Source organism: Rhincodon typus, chromosome 10 (genome assembly GCF_021869965.1).
Source record: "Rhincodon typus isolate 14 chromosome 10, sRhiTyp1.1, whole genome shotgun sequence".
Lineage (NCBI taxonomy): Eukaryota > Metazoa > Chordata > Chondrichthyes > Orectolobiformes > Rhincodontidae > Rhincodon > Rhincodon typus.
Window position 1 is genome coordinate 7,588,875 of NC_063341.1, and position 19,809 is coordinate 7,608,683.

Genomic DNA, 19,809 nt, shown 5'->3' on the forward strand with positions numbered 1-19,809 from the left:
AGCCCCTCCACTTTGTCGACCTCTCAGCTTGATGTCATTTTATGTTATGTGATAAAGATGTCCCTGTTTTTCTCAACGCATACATAGGTACCACACAACACCAGACTGTGTTCTACTAAGTTGGAAAGTCAACATGGAAGGCTGACCCAAGTGACCGAGATGCTTCCTGGGACTGTTTTCAGCAATGTTTATGCTGTTGCAAAGAGAGAAGAACAATGTTGCATTGGTGAATTTCATAAGTTATTTACTCTGCAGCAAATGAGTGTTTACTCAGGGCTGCAATTTCTTATATGACCCTGCAAGTCTTGCGAGTTTCTTACATGTCATCCCCCACCATGTGGGGAACTCTGTCAGAATTGTGGCACAGAGTTCTGGGAGAGCTGATGCAAGGTTCATAACCAGGTGGTCAGTCTAGTTTTCTTCCTTCTTGTGCCTTTAGAAAGGGTTTAATATAATTAAGTGACATGTTGAACCATGTCAGAGCCAGATAACAGTTAACCGTATGGCTGTGATTCTAAAATCATCATATGTAAGTCAAACTAGTGAAGGACGGAAAATTTTCTCAAGGTCATTAGTGAACCGGGTGTGTTTTTAAATGACAATTCAGTATTTTCATAGTCACTAGTACTAATCCTGCTTTGTATTCCTGATTTATTTGACTGGCTAAGGTACCTGTTAAATTCAGGGGCTCAATTTTTGCCAGCCCTGTGACAGTGGGCTTGGAGGTGGGAGAAGTGCAAAATTAGGAAGGTGCTGCATTGGGATGGCACCCTGTTGCATTTCCGCTGTTGGCGGAGCTGGTCCTCATTCCCGGGGCAGCCTGGGCATTGCTTCAGCTGCCCCCTGCACATAGGCAGGCCATCTCAGTGGCCAACAAGCTCCCAATTCCGTTGCGTTTTGTGGGATCACCTATATTCTGCACCAACTGAGTGTGGAAGGTTCCAGCTCAAAGAAGACACCTGCTTGTGGACAGCCTGGGGTATTGTCAGACTGTAGTTCCCGTTGGTGGGGGTCTGAGCCCAAAAGGTGGCAATTATGGCCCGTCCCAATTCCGTTTGTTTCCTTTCCAAAGAACTCCCACTCCTCTCAAACTCCCCAGTGAATGTGCCATTTTGATTTGAGTGCATTTCTTCCCTGCTGAGCAGCCTAGCAATGCCTTCTCCATTTTGAGGCAGCCTTGTGATCCCAAATGGGATCATCCCCAACCAGTCTGCAGCATCACCACCATGCTATCTTAACATTTAGAGCAGCATGGTAGCTCTGTGGTTAGCACTGCTGCCTCACAGCGCCAGGGACCTGGGTTCGATTCCGCCAACGGGTGACTGTCTGTGTGGAGTTTGCACATTCTCCCCGTGTCTGCTGCGTGGGTTTCCTCTTGGGTGCTCCGGTTTCCTCCCACAGTTCAGAGATGTGCAGGTTGGGTGGATTGACCATGCTAAAGTGCCCATAGTGTCCAGGGACATGCAGCCTGTGTAGGTTATCTGTGGGAAATGCAGGGTTACAGGGATAAAGTAGATAAAGTAGGGGGGGTCTGGGTGTGATGCTTTTCAGAGGGTCAGTGCAGTCTTGAAGGCTTGAATGGCCTCTTTCCGCATTGTAGGGATTCTGTGATTCTTCAGGTTCATGGGAGATTGAAGAGTTACCTTTGGCTCAGTCGTAGAACCAGTGTTTGAGTGGGAAGATTGGCGGTTCAAGTCCCACTCGAGAGCTGCAAGCAAAGATGAAGTGTCAGAGGTGCTGACTTTAAGACAACCTGTTAAACTGAGGGCCTTTGCTGAATTTAAAAAGGAGCAAGACAGTTCTCCTGGTGTGCTAGTGACTCCCTCACTTAGCACCGGCACATGAGCTTGTCATCATCTCATTGTTCTACGGATTGGGGGCTCATGCTGTACAAATTGGCATCTCCTTTTGCCAATGTTGACCGTGGTTCAATAGAATGATGTACCAAGGAAAGAGAAAAGATGAGATCTCTGAAAAACCGCATGAGACTTCAACAAATATGGCAAGTTTAACAAGAACAGACTGTCATTTATTTGGGGCAACAAGGTGCAGGGCTGGATGAACACAGCAGGCCAAGCAGCATCATAGGAGCAGAGAGGCTGACGTTTCGGGCCTCGACCCTTCATCAGAAAAGGGGGAGGGGAAGGGGGTTTTGAAATAAATAGGGAGAGAGTGGGAGGCGGATAGAAGAGGGATAGAGGAGAGGATAGGTGGAGAGGAAACAAACAGGTCGAAGAGGCGGGGATGGGGCCAGGAAAGGTGAGTGTAGGTAGGGAGTTAGGAAGGGGATAGGTCAGTCCAGGGAGGACGGACAGGTCAAGGGGGCGGGATGAGGTTGGTCGGTAGGAGATGGAGGTGCGGCTTGAGGTGGGAGGAGGGGATAGGTGGGAGGAAGAACAGGTTAGGGAGGCAGGGACGAGTTGGACTGGTTTTGGGATGCGGTGGGGGGAGGGGAGATTTTGAAACTTGTGAAATCCACATTGATACCATTGGGCTGCAGGGTTCCCAAGCGGAATATGAGTTGCTGTTCCTGCAACCTTCGGGTGGCATCGTTGTGGCACTGCAGGAGGCCCAGGATGGACATGTCGTCTGAGGAATGGGAGGGGGAGTTGAAATGGTTCGCGACCGGGAGGTGCAGTTGTTTGTTGCGAACCGAGCGTAAGTGTTCTGCAAAGCGGTCCCCGAGTCTCCGCTTGGTTTCCCCGATGTAGAGGAAGCCACACCGGGTACAGCGGATGCAGTATACCACATTGGCAGATGTGCAGGTGAACATCTGCTTGATGTGGAAAGTCTTCTTGGGGCCTGGGATGGGGGTGAGGGAGGAGGTATGGGGGCAGGTGTAGCACTTCCTGCGGTTGCAGGGAAAAGTGCCGGGTGTGGTGGAGCTGGAGGGGAGTGTGGAGCGGACAAGGGAGTCACGGAGAGAGTTGTCCCTCCGGAAAGCAGATAAAGGTGGGGAGGGAAAGATGTCTTTGGTGGTGGGGTCGGATTGCAGATGGCGGAAGTGTCGGAGGATGATGCGTTGGATCCGGAGGTTGGTGGGGTGGTACGTGAGGACGAGGGGGATTCTTTTTTGGTTTTTATTGCGTGGACGGGGTGTGAGGGATGAGGTGCGGGAGATGTGGGAGACACGGTTGAGGGCGTTCTCGACCACCGAGGAGGGGAAGTTACGGTCCTTGAAAAACGAGGACAACTGAGATGTACGGGAGTGGAATGCCTCATCCTGGGAGCAGATGCGGCGGAGGCGAAGGAATTGGGAATAGGGGATAGCATTTTTGCAGGAAGGTGGGTGGGAGGAGGAGTATTCTAGGTAGCTGTGGGAGTCGGTGGGCTTGAAATGAATATCGGTTTCGAGGTGGTTGCCCGATATGGAGACAGAGAGGTCCAGGAAGGGGAGAGAGGTGTTAGAGATGGTCCAGGTAAATTTAAGGTTGGGGTGGAAGGTGTTAGTGAAGTGTATGAACTGTTCGAGCTCCTCGTGGGAGCACGAGGCGGCACCGATACAGTCATCAATGTAACGGAGGAAGAGGTGGGGTTTAGGGCCGGTGTAGGTACGGAAGAGGGATTGTTCCACGTAACCTACAAAGAGGCAGGCGTAGCTTGGGCCCATGCGGGTACCCATGGCTACCCCCTTTGTCTGTAGGAAGTGGGAGGAATTGAAAGAGAAGTTGTTGAGTGTGAGGACGAGTTCGGCTAAGCGGATGAGGGTGTCAGTGGAGGGGGACTGGTCGGGCCTGCGGGACAAGAAGAAGCGGAGGGCCTTAAGGCCATCTGCATGGGGAATGCAGGTGTAGAGGGACTGGACGTCCATGGTAAAGATGAGGTGTTGGGGACCGGGGAATTGGAAGTTCTGGAGGAGGTGGAGGGCGTGGGTGGTGTCACGGACATAGGTAGGGAGTTCCTGGACCAAGGGGGAGAAAATGTCATTTATTTGGCTCTTTTCATGATCTTGGGCTGTTGCAAGGAACTTTAAATCATTGAAGAGCTCTTAAAGTGATTCACTGTTGAAGGGAACCTGACAGGTAGTTGGCACAAATCCAAGTTCGACAACCATGATGTGATAATGACCAGGAAATCTATTTCTAGAGATGTTGGTTGAGGACAAGTGTCGACCAAAATTCCCTCCTTCGCTTTGAAACAGGGCTGTTGGGCTCAATGACATTAACCATTGAAAGTTGGGAATGTTTATGCTGCTAAAGTTTGAGTGATGGTATTGTTGAAATATACAAAAGGGCAAGTTATATCTAACCAAGCGAGTTGAATTTCTTGAGCGAATAGTTGATACGGTAGATGAGGAAGCGTCAGGGTGGTTTTGACAAAGGCCGTGACCACTTTCTCAAACTGTGCGGAGGAGATTTACTGAGTGAAAAGTGTGAGTATTCTTCATCTGCAAAAAAACAGGATTGTTTCCCTTTAGAGCAGAGAGGGAGAAGCAGGGTTTTATTAATGTGTTTTGATGGTGTACATTGGAGTAAACTTTCCATGAGAAGGAAGGTGAGAAACCAGAGGACATGGGTAGAGGTTTCTCTTGACTCCATGCATTCTTATAATGTGGAATGCACTGCCTGAAAGCATGTGGAATCATGCTTTGAAAAGTAAGTGCACAGGACTGAAACAGACAGGATGGGCTGAATGGTCATCTCAATGCTAGGTGATTATACTCAAATTTTTGGCAACAAATAAAATTTGAGGTAGCCATTCTGTAGGCACTGGTAATTGGTTAGGAAGTAGGAGACAGAGAGGAGGGAAAATGGGTATGCATGCAACTGGAAGGATTTGATTAGAGTTTATCCTCAAGCGATCTGTTCATGAGCTTCTGCTTTTCCCTATATTTCTAAATGAGTTAGGTGCGAGTTGTTTCAAATCTGCTGACAGCACAGCCACAAAGTATTGTAGATGGAAGAAAAAATTCACAAAGAGATGGAACCAATAGCCAAAAACATGAGGCCATCCACTTTAGATCAAAGGTGGTGTGGTGAGAGAGTAGGATCTCTGGAGGATCCATGTGCAGAAATCAGGAACATTTTCTAAAAGTGACCATGAAAATAATTTAAAAGATTAATGGAACGTCATCCTTTAGCTCGAAGGGATTGATATTCTAAGGGACGGTTACAGTTGCATAAATTTCAGGTTGAGCATCATTTGGGGCACTGCATTGAATTTTGGGAACTGCTTCCGAGGAATGCAACTTTGATTTTGGAGGGCATGTAGTGCAGGTCACTCGAGTGAAAGTGGGTCAAAAATAAGAGAAGTTCCACAGACAAGGCTTGCATTGCCTTGAGGACAAAAGTTAAAGAAAGAGATATGTACTCATTACCCCACTGCAGATGGTGTCTCCCCGAACTGAGCCTGGAAACTTTAGCAGGGCCAGTATTGGAGGGCATTAGCATAGAGTCATACAGCATGGAAGCAGTCCCTTTGGTCCAACTAGTCCATGCCGACCAGGTGTCCTAAACGAAATTAATCCTATTTGCCTGTGTTTGGCCCATATCCCTCTAAACCTTTCCTACTCACAGAGCTGTCCAAATGTCTTTTAAATATTAAAATGTACCTGCATCCACCACTTCCTGTGGCTATTCATTCCACATACCAACCAGCCTCCACGTGAAAAGGTTTCCCCAGCAGGTTTAATTGTCAACGCAACTGTGAGAGTATCAACCACACAAGAGTTCAGCTTTAGTTTGGCAAGTGGGTGGTCCTCATTTAAAGCTGTGGTTACATTCCTGAAAATCATGGCTTCAAGTGAAACATCTTGAATGAAATCTTGGTTCCTGTAGGAACGAACATTAAAACTGTAGTTCGTTCTATTGGACCTTCATCGCAAAAAAGACATATTAGAATGTTATGTGCTCTAAGTTGAAATATTTTGCATTGGTAAATGAAATCAACTGCTAAAATAATCAAAAACATGAAATAAAGTACATAAATAAGAAAGGTTTGGAGGGATTTAGGGCAGGCACAGGCAGGTGGGACTACTTTAGTTTGGGAACATGGTCGGCATTGACTGGTTGGACCAAAGGATCTGTTTTTATGCTGTATGACTCTCTGACTCTCGCAGGCAGTCCTGCTTCTGGGATCTTATACTTCCTGATCTTCTTGGTCAAATTAAACACTGTCCACACTCCCTAGTTTCCATCTTATAGCCACTCTCCAAGATATGGCCTCTTTAGAATCCACGTGAATTATTTTAATAGCTCAACACTCCCCACTTCCCTTTCCAGAACCCGATGGCTTGGATGAAGAGCAGTGAGGCAGGAGCCGCTTAGTAAGTCATTATTTTTTAAAAAAAATATGGAGTTTAGAAGCCCCAGCACTTCTGAACCATTGGGTCTCACACTTAAACAATATTGAAACTCCACCAGATCTCAATCTTGCACAGGACAAAAATCCTCAACTTCACATTTCTGCCTTTTCCAAATAACCCTTGATTCCCTTATGATTAGAAATCTATCTCAGTTTCCAATATACTTGATGACCCAGCCTGAACAGCATTGACCACCCTCTGAGAGAAGAAATTCCTCTTCATCTCTTTCATAAATGATTGACCCCTTATTCTAAGATTATTTCCTTCAGTCTTGAACACTCCCACAAAGGAAGCAACCATTCTGCATCTACACTGTCAAGTCCCCTAAGAATCTTGTATGTTTCAATAAGATCACTACTCTGCCTTCTAAATTCCAAGGAGTATAGGCCCAAACTACTGAAACACTAACAGGACAATGCCCCCATACCCAGGATCAGCCAAGCGAACCTTTTCAGGGCTGCCTCCGATGCCGATATATCTTTCCTTACACATGGGCCCAAATATATTCCAACTGTGGTTTGACTAGTGCCTTGTAAAGTTTTAGCATAACCTCCCTAAATCTATACCTCATTTCCTCTGAAATAACATTCCATTTGCTTTCCCTATTATCCACTGAACTTGGATGGTAGCTTTATATGATTTGTGGATGAAGACTCCCAAATCCCTTTGGAGCTTTCTACAGTCTTTCTTCATTTAAATAATATTCAGCTCCTCTATTCTTCCAAAGTGCTTAGCCTCACATTTCCCCACATTATACTCCAATGGCCAAGGTTTTTATTCACTTGCTTAACCTCTCTCTATTTCCCCTGCAGACTTTGTGTCATCCTCGCCATTGGCCTTCCCATCAATTTTTGTCACAATGTGGAGTGCCGGTGTTGGACTAGGGTGGACAAAGTCAGAAATGACACAACACCAGGTTATAGTTCAACGGGTTTATTTGAAATCACCAGCTTTCAGAGTGCTGCTCCTTCCTCAGGTGAAGTTAAACCACGAGTTATCTTTCTCTGTCTAATGAGATAGCAGTCCGGTAACTGGAGGAAATTTTACGAGACAAGGAAGAGTGATAGTCTGAGATTTATTTGCTAGACACTGGCTGGATCGACTGCAATAGTCTTGTGCAGTCTTGTACATTCCTCGATAAAGGAAATAAAATACTTGCTTTTAAGTTGTCAAACTGTCTCTGACAGTAAATTGGTACGGATTGGAGGCATCTCCCTACAGTAAAGCATTTCTTCAGGGCTAAACTTGTGTGTAAGTGTTCCATAGTCACGCTACAAAATTTATTTCTCTAAGGCTCAAGTTACACCGTAGAGACTGAATATCCTGAAAAAGGAAACCACTCACATGACTTGATAAGATAGTTAAACTGTTCAAAATATTCCAGGAGGGATATGGTTTATAATCTGGAGGCACTAGCTTTCTTGTAAATTTTATGCTGTTTCTTCAGAAAAGTCTCCACATTGTGGAAGTACTTGGACACAACTGTGGCTTGCGTGCTGTTTTGGTTTTGCAAGATACATATGGGAAGATCTTTGCAAATATTTCACAGCTATCCTGGCCAACAGTCCTGCCTCATGCTATCATATTGCGCTCTCTTGTGATACTGCATGCTCCAGCGGTAACTCTGGTCTTTGGGCCAGAGGCATGTTCATTGCTGATCAGACACTTGTGTTCTTTCAGTTTCAGTTGAAGGGAAGTGCCCCCTCCTTGTGGGCATTATTGCAAACATGCAAGGATATCACATCAGCTGGGTGAGGCACCCTAGCTGTACATTGGCATGACTGGGCCTTTGGGCGTGTGCAGCTGCACTGGCCTCAGGTTTGAACAAATGGTTCTTCATCTCTGCTCCTTTTAGCCTCCTCCACTTGACTGTTACCCCCACCCCCAACTCCCCGCTCCGTCTTCCCTGGATCTCTTCTCTATGAACTCTATTCATGTTCAAAGACACTTCCTCAACATTACCTCTCCAACGCTCCATGATCCTGCAAAGTGTGACTTATCTTGCTGGCATTTTACTGTTCACAGATGGCATTTCACACAATACTGACATCACTTCCACATCTCCCTCTCGTATCTCCCCTGACTCTGTCCTTTTTCCTATCTGCAACTATAGGGGTCAACTTCTACAGATACTCATTTTAGTCTTGGTTAACCCTCACAGTCTCCACTACTAACCTCACACTGTTACTGTGAACCTTATACCTTGTAAGTCTGGTCTCAGTCTGAACATGGAATTATACACCTTCGGACTGTCTGCCGCTATTGTTGCCCACCTGCAGTTAGCTGTTTCTAAACCTGAGGCATATCTTTATCAACTTTCACAATACTTTCCTGGCCAACCTTCCAGATATTTTAGATTATCCAAAAAACCTTGAATCTTACTTCAACTTATTTATCACCCCAGTCCTTGACAGCCTGCATTGGCTTTGTCACCAGCTGCTATCAAAATTCCTATCCGTGTATAAATGGATGGGAAGAAATGAGTGAAAAAGGAGATTTAATCACCTTTAAATTGTCAAGTCTCTAGTACACACTGTTCCCTTCTCTCTTCATAGTGTGCCTTTAGAATCCCTCTAAAATTCACCGTGGAGCAGTTTCTGTTCATCTCTCCTAATTGACTTGGCACCTTGTTGTTTGACTGCCCCCTGTGAAGTGTTTTGAAATTTTTCTTTCTCTACATTAAAGTAGCTAAAGACATTCATGTGTTGATCATGCTTTTTAGCCAGCTCCAGACAGACAGATGGGTTTGGGTCGACTGCAGTTCTGTATGTAGATGGACATATCAAGAGGGAATTCTGAGTATGAACTTGAGAAGATTATGGACCGGAAAAGGAACTCTGGTCCATCCAACCTAGCCCACACAGTTAGGATGACTTATGCATTACAATTGTAGACAAACTCCAAAACACTGCCCAACATTGTTGGAGCAACACAAGCTTTTGAGAGAGAGGGGTAATTGGAAAATTCCAATTGAGGAGGAAAGAGTGGTAAACGAGTCCTCTTGGCCCATCACTATACATTCTGGATGAGCTGATCTTCTATCGAATCACAAACAGGTCCTGCCCTCATTTGAAAGAATACAGTAATGTCACATTTCTTGCAAGAACAATAAAGCTGATGACAGGAACAGTAACCTCTTGGATAAGAACAGCAGAGATGTACTGCTTAGGATATGTAAGGCTCTAGTCAGACTGTATTTGGAATTTTGTTAGCAGTTTTTGTCCCTTCATCTAAGTAAGGGTGCACAGATGTTAGAGGAGGTCCAGAGGACGTTCACAAGAATGATCCTGGGGATGAAAGCTTTGTCATGTGAGGAGCAGTTGAGGGCTCTGGGTTTGTATTTGATGGATTTCGGAAGGAGGAAGGGTTATCTGATTGAAACTTAGAGGATACTGAGATGCCTGGATAGCGTGGACATGGAAATGTTTCCACTAGTAGGAGAGACTAGGACCCAAGGGCACAGTCTCTGATTGAAGGGATGACCGTTTGGAACTGAGATAAGGAGGAATGTCTTCAGCCAGAGGGTGGTGACCGTGTGGAACATATAGCTGCAGAGGGCTGTGGAGGCCAAGTCATTGAGCATACTCGAGACAGAGATAGATAAATTCTTGATCGGTAAGGGGTTTAAGGGTTCCAAGGAGAAGGCAGGAGAATGGGGTTGAGAAACATATCAGCCATGATTGAATGGTGGAGCAGACTTGATTTTTAAAATCTCTTGACCATTACCCACTCTAATCAGTTGTGGAGTGTGCCTCAAAATAGGCATCCAGCAGGCTTGATTGAATCAAGGGAGTGAACACAACAGCTTGAAAAGGTAGTTTTTGGGTATCATTGAGTAAAAAGCAAGTTGTGCATGTTCTATACAGTGACAAAAGACTGGGGAACAGGAGGAAAAGATGTTAGGGTACATTTGTGGGACTATTAGCTCTAATTTAAAAAAAAAAGTCTGCCCTGAATGCATGAGATAGTGCAATGTACTATACACGTCTCTAACATTAAATGCCAATTTTTCTGATGGTTGTCATAAATTGAAATGTATTAATGCTTTAGTCATCTGATTATTGGGATCAAAATAGACTTGATAGTTAAACATGTCGTCTAGTTCCTCCTCAAAACAAGTTAGACAACTCCAACCAGAATGTTATGAATGAATTTGCCCAGGTGTCCCAAAATACCAGAACAGTCAAATCACTACGAACACATGCCAGTCCCAACTTTATTAGGAATCGAGGTACAATAGCTTTTATTACAAAACAATATTCCTCTAATCCTATTTGGCCCCTTAAGTTTACAATGCTTCCCAAGTGTCTTGTAGTGCAGCTGCTTTCTCTCTTCCCCTCTCTCTCTCCAGACGGTCAGCACCTCTCTGCCGTTTGCCATGCCAGTCTCCTCAGAAGGAGCAGGAGATCGTTCTGCAAGTGAACCCTGTTTTTACATCTTTTTGGATGGTTTTCTGGAACCTTCTATAGTTCTGGCCAATCAGGGAGACTTGCCTAATAGTCTGAAGCATTGTCAATCATTTGGCTGACATGCTACTGTTAATTTCTTTGTGTAGCAGGACCTGGTGCCTTTCTGCCTGGGTCCTCCTTTATTTGGTAGATAAGTTGTTGGGTGTATATCTGTCCAGGATAACTGTTGCTTTTTACATTATGTTGTCATTAGCATCTGGGACCTGTGTCTGATGTGTGAGTTTTGTGACTTCAGAGTTTTACTTGGCCAATGTACCAGTATCCCCTGCTGTTTGGCCAAATTAGCAATCTGCGTTTTAGCCTCCAGGAGGCTGCCTATAAACAAAAAAAAAATTGCTGGAGAAACTGAGCAGGTCTGGCAGCATCTGTTGGGAGAGTTTTGGGTCCAGTTCCGAAGAAGGCTCACTTTCGCTCCACAGATGCTGCCAGACCTGCTCAGTTTCTCCAGCAATTTCTAGACTGGATAGTTGTCTTCTTGCTCCACAGAAGAGGCAAAATATTGGCGCTAATGATTTAGAGGAGCCTTGCAAGAACCCAAAGCCATTCAGTCCATCGAGTCTGCATCGAACTTAGGTTTTGTGCTTAAGTCTTGGAACTGGGGCTAACTATGTTTGAGTTAGAGGCAACAGTGTTATGAACTAAATCTATTTGATCCTTATTCAGAGTGGCTGAAGCCAGCTATTTTTTCACGTAGAATACAATTCACCTACTTTGGTGCAAGAATTTTGCTGCAGTGTATATTTTACAACTTGGGTCTTCAGGTACACCACCAGACTAAGAACCTTGCTAAATCATTGTGCAAAACCGATGGAGCCCCCAAGCTCATGACAGAACATATTCAAAAGCTTCAACGAATTATTCGATCAGCATTCCACCCTATCCCCATAACCCCCCCCCAAACCCGCACAGTTTTGGACTGTGGGAGGAAACCGGAGCAAACCTCACACAGTCAAAGTCAGAAATCACAAGCTTTCAGAGCGCTGCTGCTTTGTCAGGTGAAGTCCACCTCAGTCTAACACCGACATCTCCACATCATGCCCACATGGCACCAGTGACCTGGGTTCGATTCCAGCCTTGGGTGACTGTGAGGCAGCAGTGCTGACCACCAATTTAGTTTCGCTGTCTGTCTCCTTGTTATAACATCAATTAAGAGTGTGAGTCCTAGATGTTGGTACTTACTTGACGTTAGATTTTTACTCAGACTTCACGTGGCATCAGAAACTGTTAGACTTCTGATATGCTCAGATACTCTGCCTTGTATAGGTGCAGAGTACTACTGAAGCTAAATTGGCAGAGTTAGCCAGCAGACTGGAAATAAAGCTGCCAAAGACAGAGAGAAATTATAGATTTAATTATTTCCATTGAACCCAACTGTTAAATTGAGAGGCCAGGTGGTACAGATAGAGCTTCGGTTGCTTCAGTGAACCTAGGGTTGCAGTTCAGGCAAATGAAAATGAGAAGATTGGAAATGGAAATCCAAAGGGAAGAAAAAGAGAGAGGACAGGAATTTAAAAATGATGCTGCTTCGGTAAGCTAAACCAGAGGTTTCCGAAAACTTGGAACAGGAAGTTCTAGCCATAGTCTGTGGTTCTGTCGGGAGATGTTTAAGAATGTGCAGGCATTGCCAAAATTTGAAGAGAAGGCTGTGGAAACATTTTTCATTTGTGTTGCTATTTTCTCAAACAAAGTGAAGTGGCCAAAAGCAGATTGGACCCTGCCCATGCAAATTAAGTTAATTGGTAAATCACAAGAATTTTTTGCATTCCTGTCGCAGCAGAATGATCAGGTGAAAAGGGCTATTCTAAGCGCATCTGAGTTGGTCCCGGAAGCATAAGGTCAGAGGTTTCAGAATGTATGGAGACAGCTTAGACAAACATATCAGAGATAGTAAGAACTGCCGATGCTGGAGTCAGAGATAACACAGTGTGGAGCTGGAGGAAAGCAGCAGGAAAGCTGAGGTTTCCGGTTGGGATCCTTCTTCAGAAATGGGGGAGGGGGAAGGGAGCTCTGAAATAAATAGAGAGAGGAGGGGTAGGGCTGGGGAAGGTAGGTGGGATAGTAATAGGGTGAGTGCAGGTAGGCAGTGATGGGGATTCAAAAACAAAGTTGCTGGAGAAGCTCAGCAAGTCTGGCAGCATCTGTGAAGGGAAAAACAGAGTTAATGTTTTGGGTTCAGTAGCCCTTCCTCAGAACTCAGTGGTGGGGACAGGTTGTGTCAGGTCAAGGCGGCGGGGATGAGGAGATTTTGAAACTAGTAAAGTCCACATGGAGACCATTGGATTGGATGGAGGTGAGGCGGGTGGGGAGGTATAGGGGCAGGTGTAGCACTTCCTGCCATTGCAGGGAAAAGTGCCAGGGGTTAGTGGGGAGTGTGGAGCAGAAGAGGAAGTCGCGGAGAGAGCGGTCCCTATGGAAGGCAGATAGGGGTGGGGAGGAAAATATATCCTTGAACTTCCAACACATGCAATTTGACCCCACAACCAAGGATATACTTCCCTCCCCTCACCTCCATCTGAGGAACCAAAAATACCTTCCACATCAGACAGATGTTCACCTGCACATCCACTAACGTGGTCTGCTGCAGGAAACTGGAGGAGCAGCATCTCATATTCCGCCTTGAGAGCCTACAACCCAATGGTCTCAATGTGGACTTTACTAGTTCCAAAATCTCCCCAACCCTCCCTCTCATCCCCACCGCCTTGACCTGACACAACCTGCTCGTCTTTTCTCCCACTTATCCGCCCATCCGACCTACCTTCCCCAGCCCCACCCTCCTCTCTCTATTTATTTCAGAGCTCCCCTCCCTCATTTCTGAAGAAGGTCCCAACCCGAAATGTCAGCTTTCCTGCCCCTCTGATGCTGCCTAGACAACCATATACTAAGTTTGAAGGAGCTGCACGGCAGTGATTTTATGATTCTAATTGGTCAACCCTCCTGGAGTGACTTTTCTTCACCATGCAGTTGCCAATCATGTATCAAGCAGCATACCACTTCCATTGTTTGCAATAGGCAGAACTGAACCAGGCCTATAGGCTTACAAACCTTAAAGCCTAATGTCTCGCATTGGGCATGATGTCACAATTGGACAGCACTTGTTAAGCAAACCCGCATGTGTTAATGCTTAACAACCAATTTCAGATTGTCAGTCAGGCTCGTAATATGGTTCACATATGCATGCTGGAAACTACATATACTCTGCAGGAAAAAGATCATGGGTCCAAGGCATTGCACCATTTTGTTTTGAGTTAAACAAAATTCAGCAAGACATGATTTGCCTGGTGCATTTTCCATGACTCCTCCTTGTCCAGTCAGAGTCAACTTGCCAACCAATCAGCAGCCTTTACCAGATAATTTTAACTGTTGATCCCTTTGAAATTTGATGTTTTGTTTTGCATCATCCTGACGAAAGAAAGAGAAAACGATTCAATAGCATGCTGGACCGCTGATCCACTATACTGTAGCAGCCTTTCTTATATGTAGAGATCTCTTAGAATGTTTCATTGGGAAGTCAATAATGAATGGGTAGGAGAGAAAGTAATAGAGGACACATACCATCGGTGAGAATACAGCAAGAGGATATAAATGCAGTCTAGTGAATGGAATATTTAGCACTGTTGTCTCAAGCATTAACAAAGGGAATGTAGGAAAATCCAACAAGCTCCGAATCCTAAAGGAAATAATGAAAGTTGAAATCTAGGAAGTTTACACTTGCTACAAACATGGCCTGACTGACCTTCATTTTCACAATGATTTCGTGAACTGGAGAAGATAAGCGAAGGGGATGTGGTATAAATGTTACCTTTTGCCTTCTGGATATCTTAAGGTTAGATTTACTTAATGCACTCCATAGCAGCCTCACGATGATTGTATACGCAGCAACATGGAGGGAAAGGCAGTGCAGGAAACACGTGATATTCCTCAGGTGAACTGCAAAGTTACAACAGGGCACCATCTCTCGGGCTGGGCCTGATTACTTTGGGTTTTGCAGGCATTTATTTGGAAGGGGTTTTGGCTCATCACGGTTGGACAAGAAAAGCTTCAAAAACTGGCTTTACTCCATCAGCCTAACGTAAATCCCTTGCAGATTAAAAATATCTGAACTTTCAAAAGGTTTGGATGTCACATTCCAAAGTGATATTTTCCATAGCCATCACCAGACAGGTTTTGAAATTGAACTGAGTTCCATGATTCATCTGAGCATCTTGCTGTTATGAATAAGAACTTACTCACATTTTGTGGCTCTCCACAAACTTGGTTTTTCCTTATCTTGTTGCCTAACCCAAGTATACCTGCTGATATAGGACAGTAATATAGAACTTTATTCTGAAACTGGGGCTGTGCTCCAGTACTTAACGGATTGCTGCATTCCAGTTTACAAGTCTGTTGTTAGCTCACCAAGAGGCAAATAACCACAGAGTGATTGCCCAATGCAAAGATCTGATGCATTTCTCAAATGTTGGCAGTAGCCTACAGTGTTGTAAATGTAATGGTGATCCCCAAAAGGTCCAGGAATAAGACTGTGTCCTTGGCTTTTCACTACGGATGAGCTTCCATATTTCTAACCAGGTCAGATGATCTCTGTGTAGGGGGAAGTTCACCTTGATCAGAAATGATGACCACGATCTTCCAGTTGGAAGCTACAGGCCGGAACTTACAGATTCATACAGCACATAAACAGGCCCTTCGGCTCAACTCATTCATGCTAAACTGAACTAGTTCCATTTGCTTGCGATTGGCCTACATCCCTCTAAACCTTACCTTTTCATATGTTGTAATTGTACCCACTTCCATATATGCACTATCCTCTGTGTGAAAAAGTTGCTGTTCAGATCCCTTTTAAATCTTTCGCCTCCCACATGGTGGATTTAAGGTGACTTTCCTAATTAGCTTGATGTTTTATTGTACCGTAAAGGTCAAACGTATGTCACTGTATAAATTGCTGAGAGTGCAGGCTGAAGGCAAGAGCTAACCTGTGAAATTAAAATACTGAGAGCTAAACAGAAGCCTGAGCGAGGAGGGTGAATGCATCTGAAATCACATACAGAAAGAGACAAAAATGGATCTTAAAATCAGAGAAAATAAGGGACAGAAAGGGAAAGAAAAGTAAAAATTTTAAGCTTGACATTTTTTACGGTCTTGAACAACAATTCACTCACTGAAGAAATGAAACTCCATTTTGATTACTTTCTGAACCAGATAGTTCAATTGGCAGCCACTAAAAATCATGATGCTGATAAATGGGTACTAAAGTTGCTAATCACTTGAATTAAATTTGTGACCAGTTTAACACTGCAAAATTGCAACTTCCCAGGCGGTAAAGTAATAAATGTTGTTTTTGTAAAGTTACGGGTGGAGCATCACAACTCAACCAGTATCAATTTTAAATTCATCTGACATGCTACAAGTTGCTTGTTGATTTGCACTATTTTCACCTTTAAGTTTTTGCCAGCTAATTCCATCCCTACACCAGCACATGTACCATGGTGTGGAGCCTATTTCACAATATTACTAAACATTCCACCATAGTGTCAAATCTAAGCCAGCCCCAAGAGAACCCACTTTCCATTTAAAGTGTACATACTAAAAATTTTAAGGTATAAAATGGGTACTGTTTATCTAAACGGTTAACGTGTGCAATTGTTTTCCAGGAGCTCAGTTAACACACATCTATCTGGCAGTGGGGTTAGCACTGCTTCCTCACAGCGCCAGGAACCGAGGTTCAATTCCAGCCTTGGTGAAATGCCTGTGTGGGTTTCCTCCCACAGTCCAAAGATGTGCAGGGTAGGGGGAGGTAGGATGATCTTCGGAGAGTCAGTGCAGACTCAATGGGCCGAATGGTCTCTTTCCCTACCGTAGGGATTCAAAGAATCTATAAAGTAAAGTAATGAGGTCAAGTGTTACCCACACCAGCCCTTTGTTTTCAGAGATAGTAGGAACTGCCGATGCTGGAGTCTGAGATAACAAGGTGTAGAGCTGGATGAACACAGCAGGGCAGGCAGCATCAGAAGAGCAGGAAAACTGACATTTCGGGTCTGGATCCTTCTTCAGAAATGGGGGAGGGGAAGGGGACTCTGAAATAAATAGAGAGAGTGGGAGGAGATGATGTAAGGTGGATAAAGGAGCAGATAGGTGGAGAGAAGATGGACAGGTCAAGGAGACGGGGATGAGCTGGGTATTGGGATGAGGTCAGGGGTGGGAAGATCTTGAAGCTAGTCCCCTTTCCCTCCCCTATTTCTGAAGAAGGGTCTAGACCTGAAACGTCAGATTTCCTGCTCCTCTGATGCTGCCTGGCCTAATGTGTTCATCCAGCTTTACATCTTGTTAGCCCTCTGTTTTTATTAAAGAGATGTACCTCCACCTCCGCCATAGCCCATGAGAGGATCTAATGAGCTGGGCCTGCAGTTTGAGCTGCTCCAGTGTCGGTGGAAGGGAAAGAGAAGGGAGGGCCGAGCTACTGGGAAATGGTGCCTTGACACCGGCAGTGGTACTGAGTTGGCATTTCTATATAATGAATGGAGTTGTCTGGAAAAAGAACTCATTTCTTGGCTGGAAGTCAGGGGCGAACGTTCACATGAGGGTGGCTATTTCTTTAATGCTTAATAATTGTATGAGCATTGTGATCGATTGTTAGTGACTGCCAATCAAACTATCTGGTTCAGAAAATGAAGATAAAAGTGTACAGTCTCATTCCTTCAGTTAGTCAACTCTTGTTCAAGACTGTTAAGAAAGAAGTAAAAATTTCCATTTTTGTTTCTATCCCTTTTTTTTTCTCTGATTCAACATCTTTCTCGCTTATGGATCTGTCAGGTTTTTGCTGCACTGCAAAAGGTGACCTGCTTGACATTTTTCTGTCTTTAAACCTGACTGTGTGGAGTTCATGCTCTTTCTCCCCCCCACAGGTCATCCCTTTTGCTGCTAACTGTGACGAACAAGATGAATGTACCTGCCGGGACCCCAAAGCTGAGGAGAACCTTCAGAAAGAACGGGAGCTCAGATTTCACAAACACGGAAGAGAGACAGACACCATGTAATCCAGCCAGCAGCATTCTGGCCTTGGACCAGCAGTAATGCCACAAAACACACATTATTTTGTTATATTCAAGCGGAACAGAGGAACGAGAGGCAATGATTTTTGTTTGTTATCCATGAAGATCAGGATCAGGGATACAGTATGGGGTCTTAACAATAGGCACGAATGACATTGATACAGCAGTTTCACTTGAGGATAGGCAGTGAAGGGATCAAACTGTGTAGTACACTGTAGACAACATGCTGCTCCAGTAACACACACATTTATGCTACTAGTCATTCTTTTGTTATCGCTTCTCCCTCAGCCACTGCAACCAATTCCATCCCAGGACCTCAGAACTGTGGGAATCTATACTTTCATCCATTACTATTGACTCAAAGTCTCTCCTGATTTCCCAATAACTCAGTCATCCTTTCCCTGAGTCTTCAGCGAGCCTGCCTGACAATGTCAGAAGCTGTGAAAAGTTTTCCCATTCATCCATATTGTCATCATTCTCTCTCTGTGTGATTGAGGTAATTGAAATTCTACCTGTCCTGCCATGTCTAAGCATCTCCGACTCCCATCAGTGCAGCCCAGTGTTTGTTCTCATCTATTTTAAAAGAAAAATTCAGAGGGTTGTTTGGTTATGACTAATATTCTGACAAAGGAGATGATGCAGTCACATTCAGACTTTGAATATATCCCAATATAGGGATTCAACACCGTGGCCTTTGTTCTGTATGAACATTTTCCAATTCAGTAGCAAGGCATTGTTTAAAGAGGTTCAGTTCATGTGACCATTTTATACTCATTTTCTTACACTTCCAGCTTTAACATTATAAAAGCAAAATGTGTTAAAGTCAGTCAAGTCAATCTTTTCATTGGGAGTGGGTAAAGGTGGAAGAAGTAGCCTGATACAACCACAAAAGACCAACCTGTTATCCTGCACTGATTCACTGAAACAGATACCAAACGAGTCCCACTCTACTGCACTTTCTCCACAGTCATGTGTATTGTCCCTCGTTCAATATATATTCAAATCTCTTTTGAGAATTATTGAATCTGTTGCCACCACCTTTTCAGGTCACACATACTAGATCACATTAATCCCAACTACTTAAAATTGTTCTTTGTTAACTCTATCCTAGCCATACATGACTTTGAACACCTTCTAAACTCTCAGCTAAGGAGAATGATTCCAGCTTCACTGGCTGAAGTCACTCATCCCTGATATCCTTTCAGTGAATCTTTTCTTCACCCTCTCTAAAGCCTTGACATTCTTCCTAAATTAAATTCTATAGCAGACTTCCTGAAGCTTGATCAGTGCTTTGTAAGGATTGAGCATAGCTTCCTTGCTTTTTTTAAATTCAATTACCCTGTTAGTAAAGCCAAGGATTGCTTGTTTCTCTAATAAACTTCTCAACCTTTCCTGGCTCCTTCAAAGATGGTGGACACACATCTCCAGGTCTCTCTTTACCCATTGCCATTAACATTTGTACTGTTTGGTTCAAATTGCCTCTTTTCATTATTCTCAACAGAATGTAATAAGGAAACATTTGAAGGACTAGAGGAGTATGGCTAAGAGATAATCAGATGAAAAACAAGAACTTCAATTGGCTGGCACAATGGGTTAACATTATGTCTTTCACCTAGTGTCTGATTCCAAATCAGCTTACAATACAAGTATGTGAAGGCTGCAAATATGGCTCAGTTGGTAGTATTCAGGCTTTCGAGTCAGCATGTCACTAATTCAATTCCCACTCCATGATCTGAACACAAAAATTGAAGGTTAAAACTGCAGTATAGTACTGTCTAAAATGTCATCTTTAAGATGAGATGTCAAATCACAACCTCCATCTGCACTCTCAGGCAGAGACGAAGGATCCAAGGAAACAATCTTAAAGACAAGCAGGACAGTTACCTAGGTGTCCTGACACACATTTATCCCTAAAGAAACTCTCAAAAACAGATTGTTCCATTCATTCACATGCTGCTATTTGTGAGAGCTTGCTGCAAATCACAACACT

At 44.2% G+C, this 19,809-nt stretch overlaps 1 protein-coding gene across 1 annotated transcript in view; it reads left to right on the forward strand.

Moving 5' to 3' along the window:
• LOC109930284 (pappalysin-2) overlaps nucleotides 1-18,849 on the forward strand; it is a 340,597-nt gene extending 321,748 nt beyond the window's left edge. Inside the window, exon 22 of the mRNA XM_048602074.1 lies at nucleotides 17,673-18,849. Within this exon, the coding sequence (XP_048458031.1) occupies nucleotides 17,673-17,804 (132 nt within the window). The 3' untranslated portion in view covers nucleotides 17,805-18,849. The remainder of the gene's footprint in view (nucleotides 1-17,672) is intronic.
• Nucleotides 18,850-19,809: the final 960 nt, after the last annotated feature.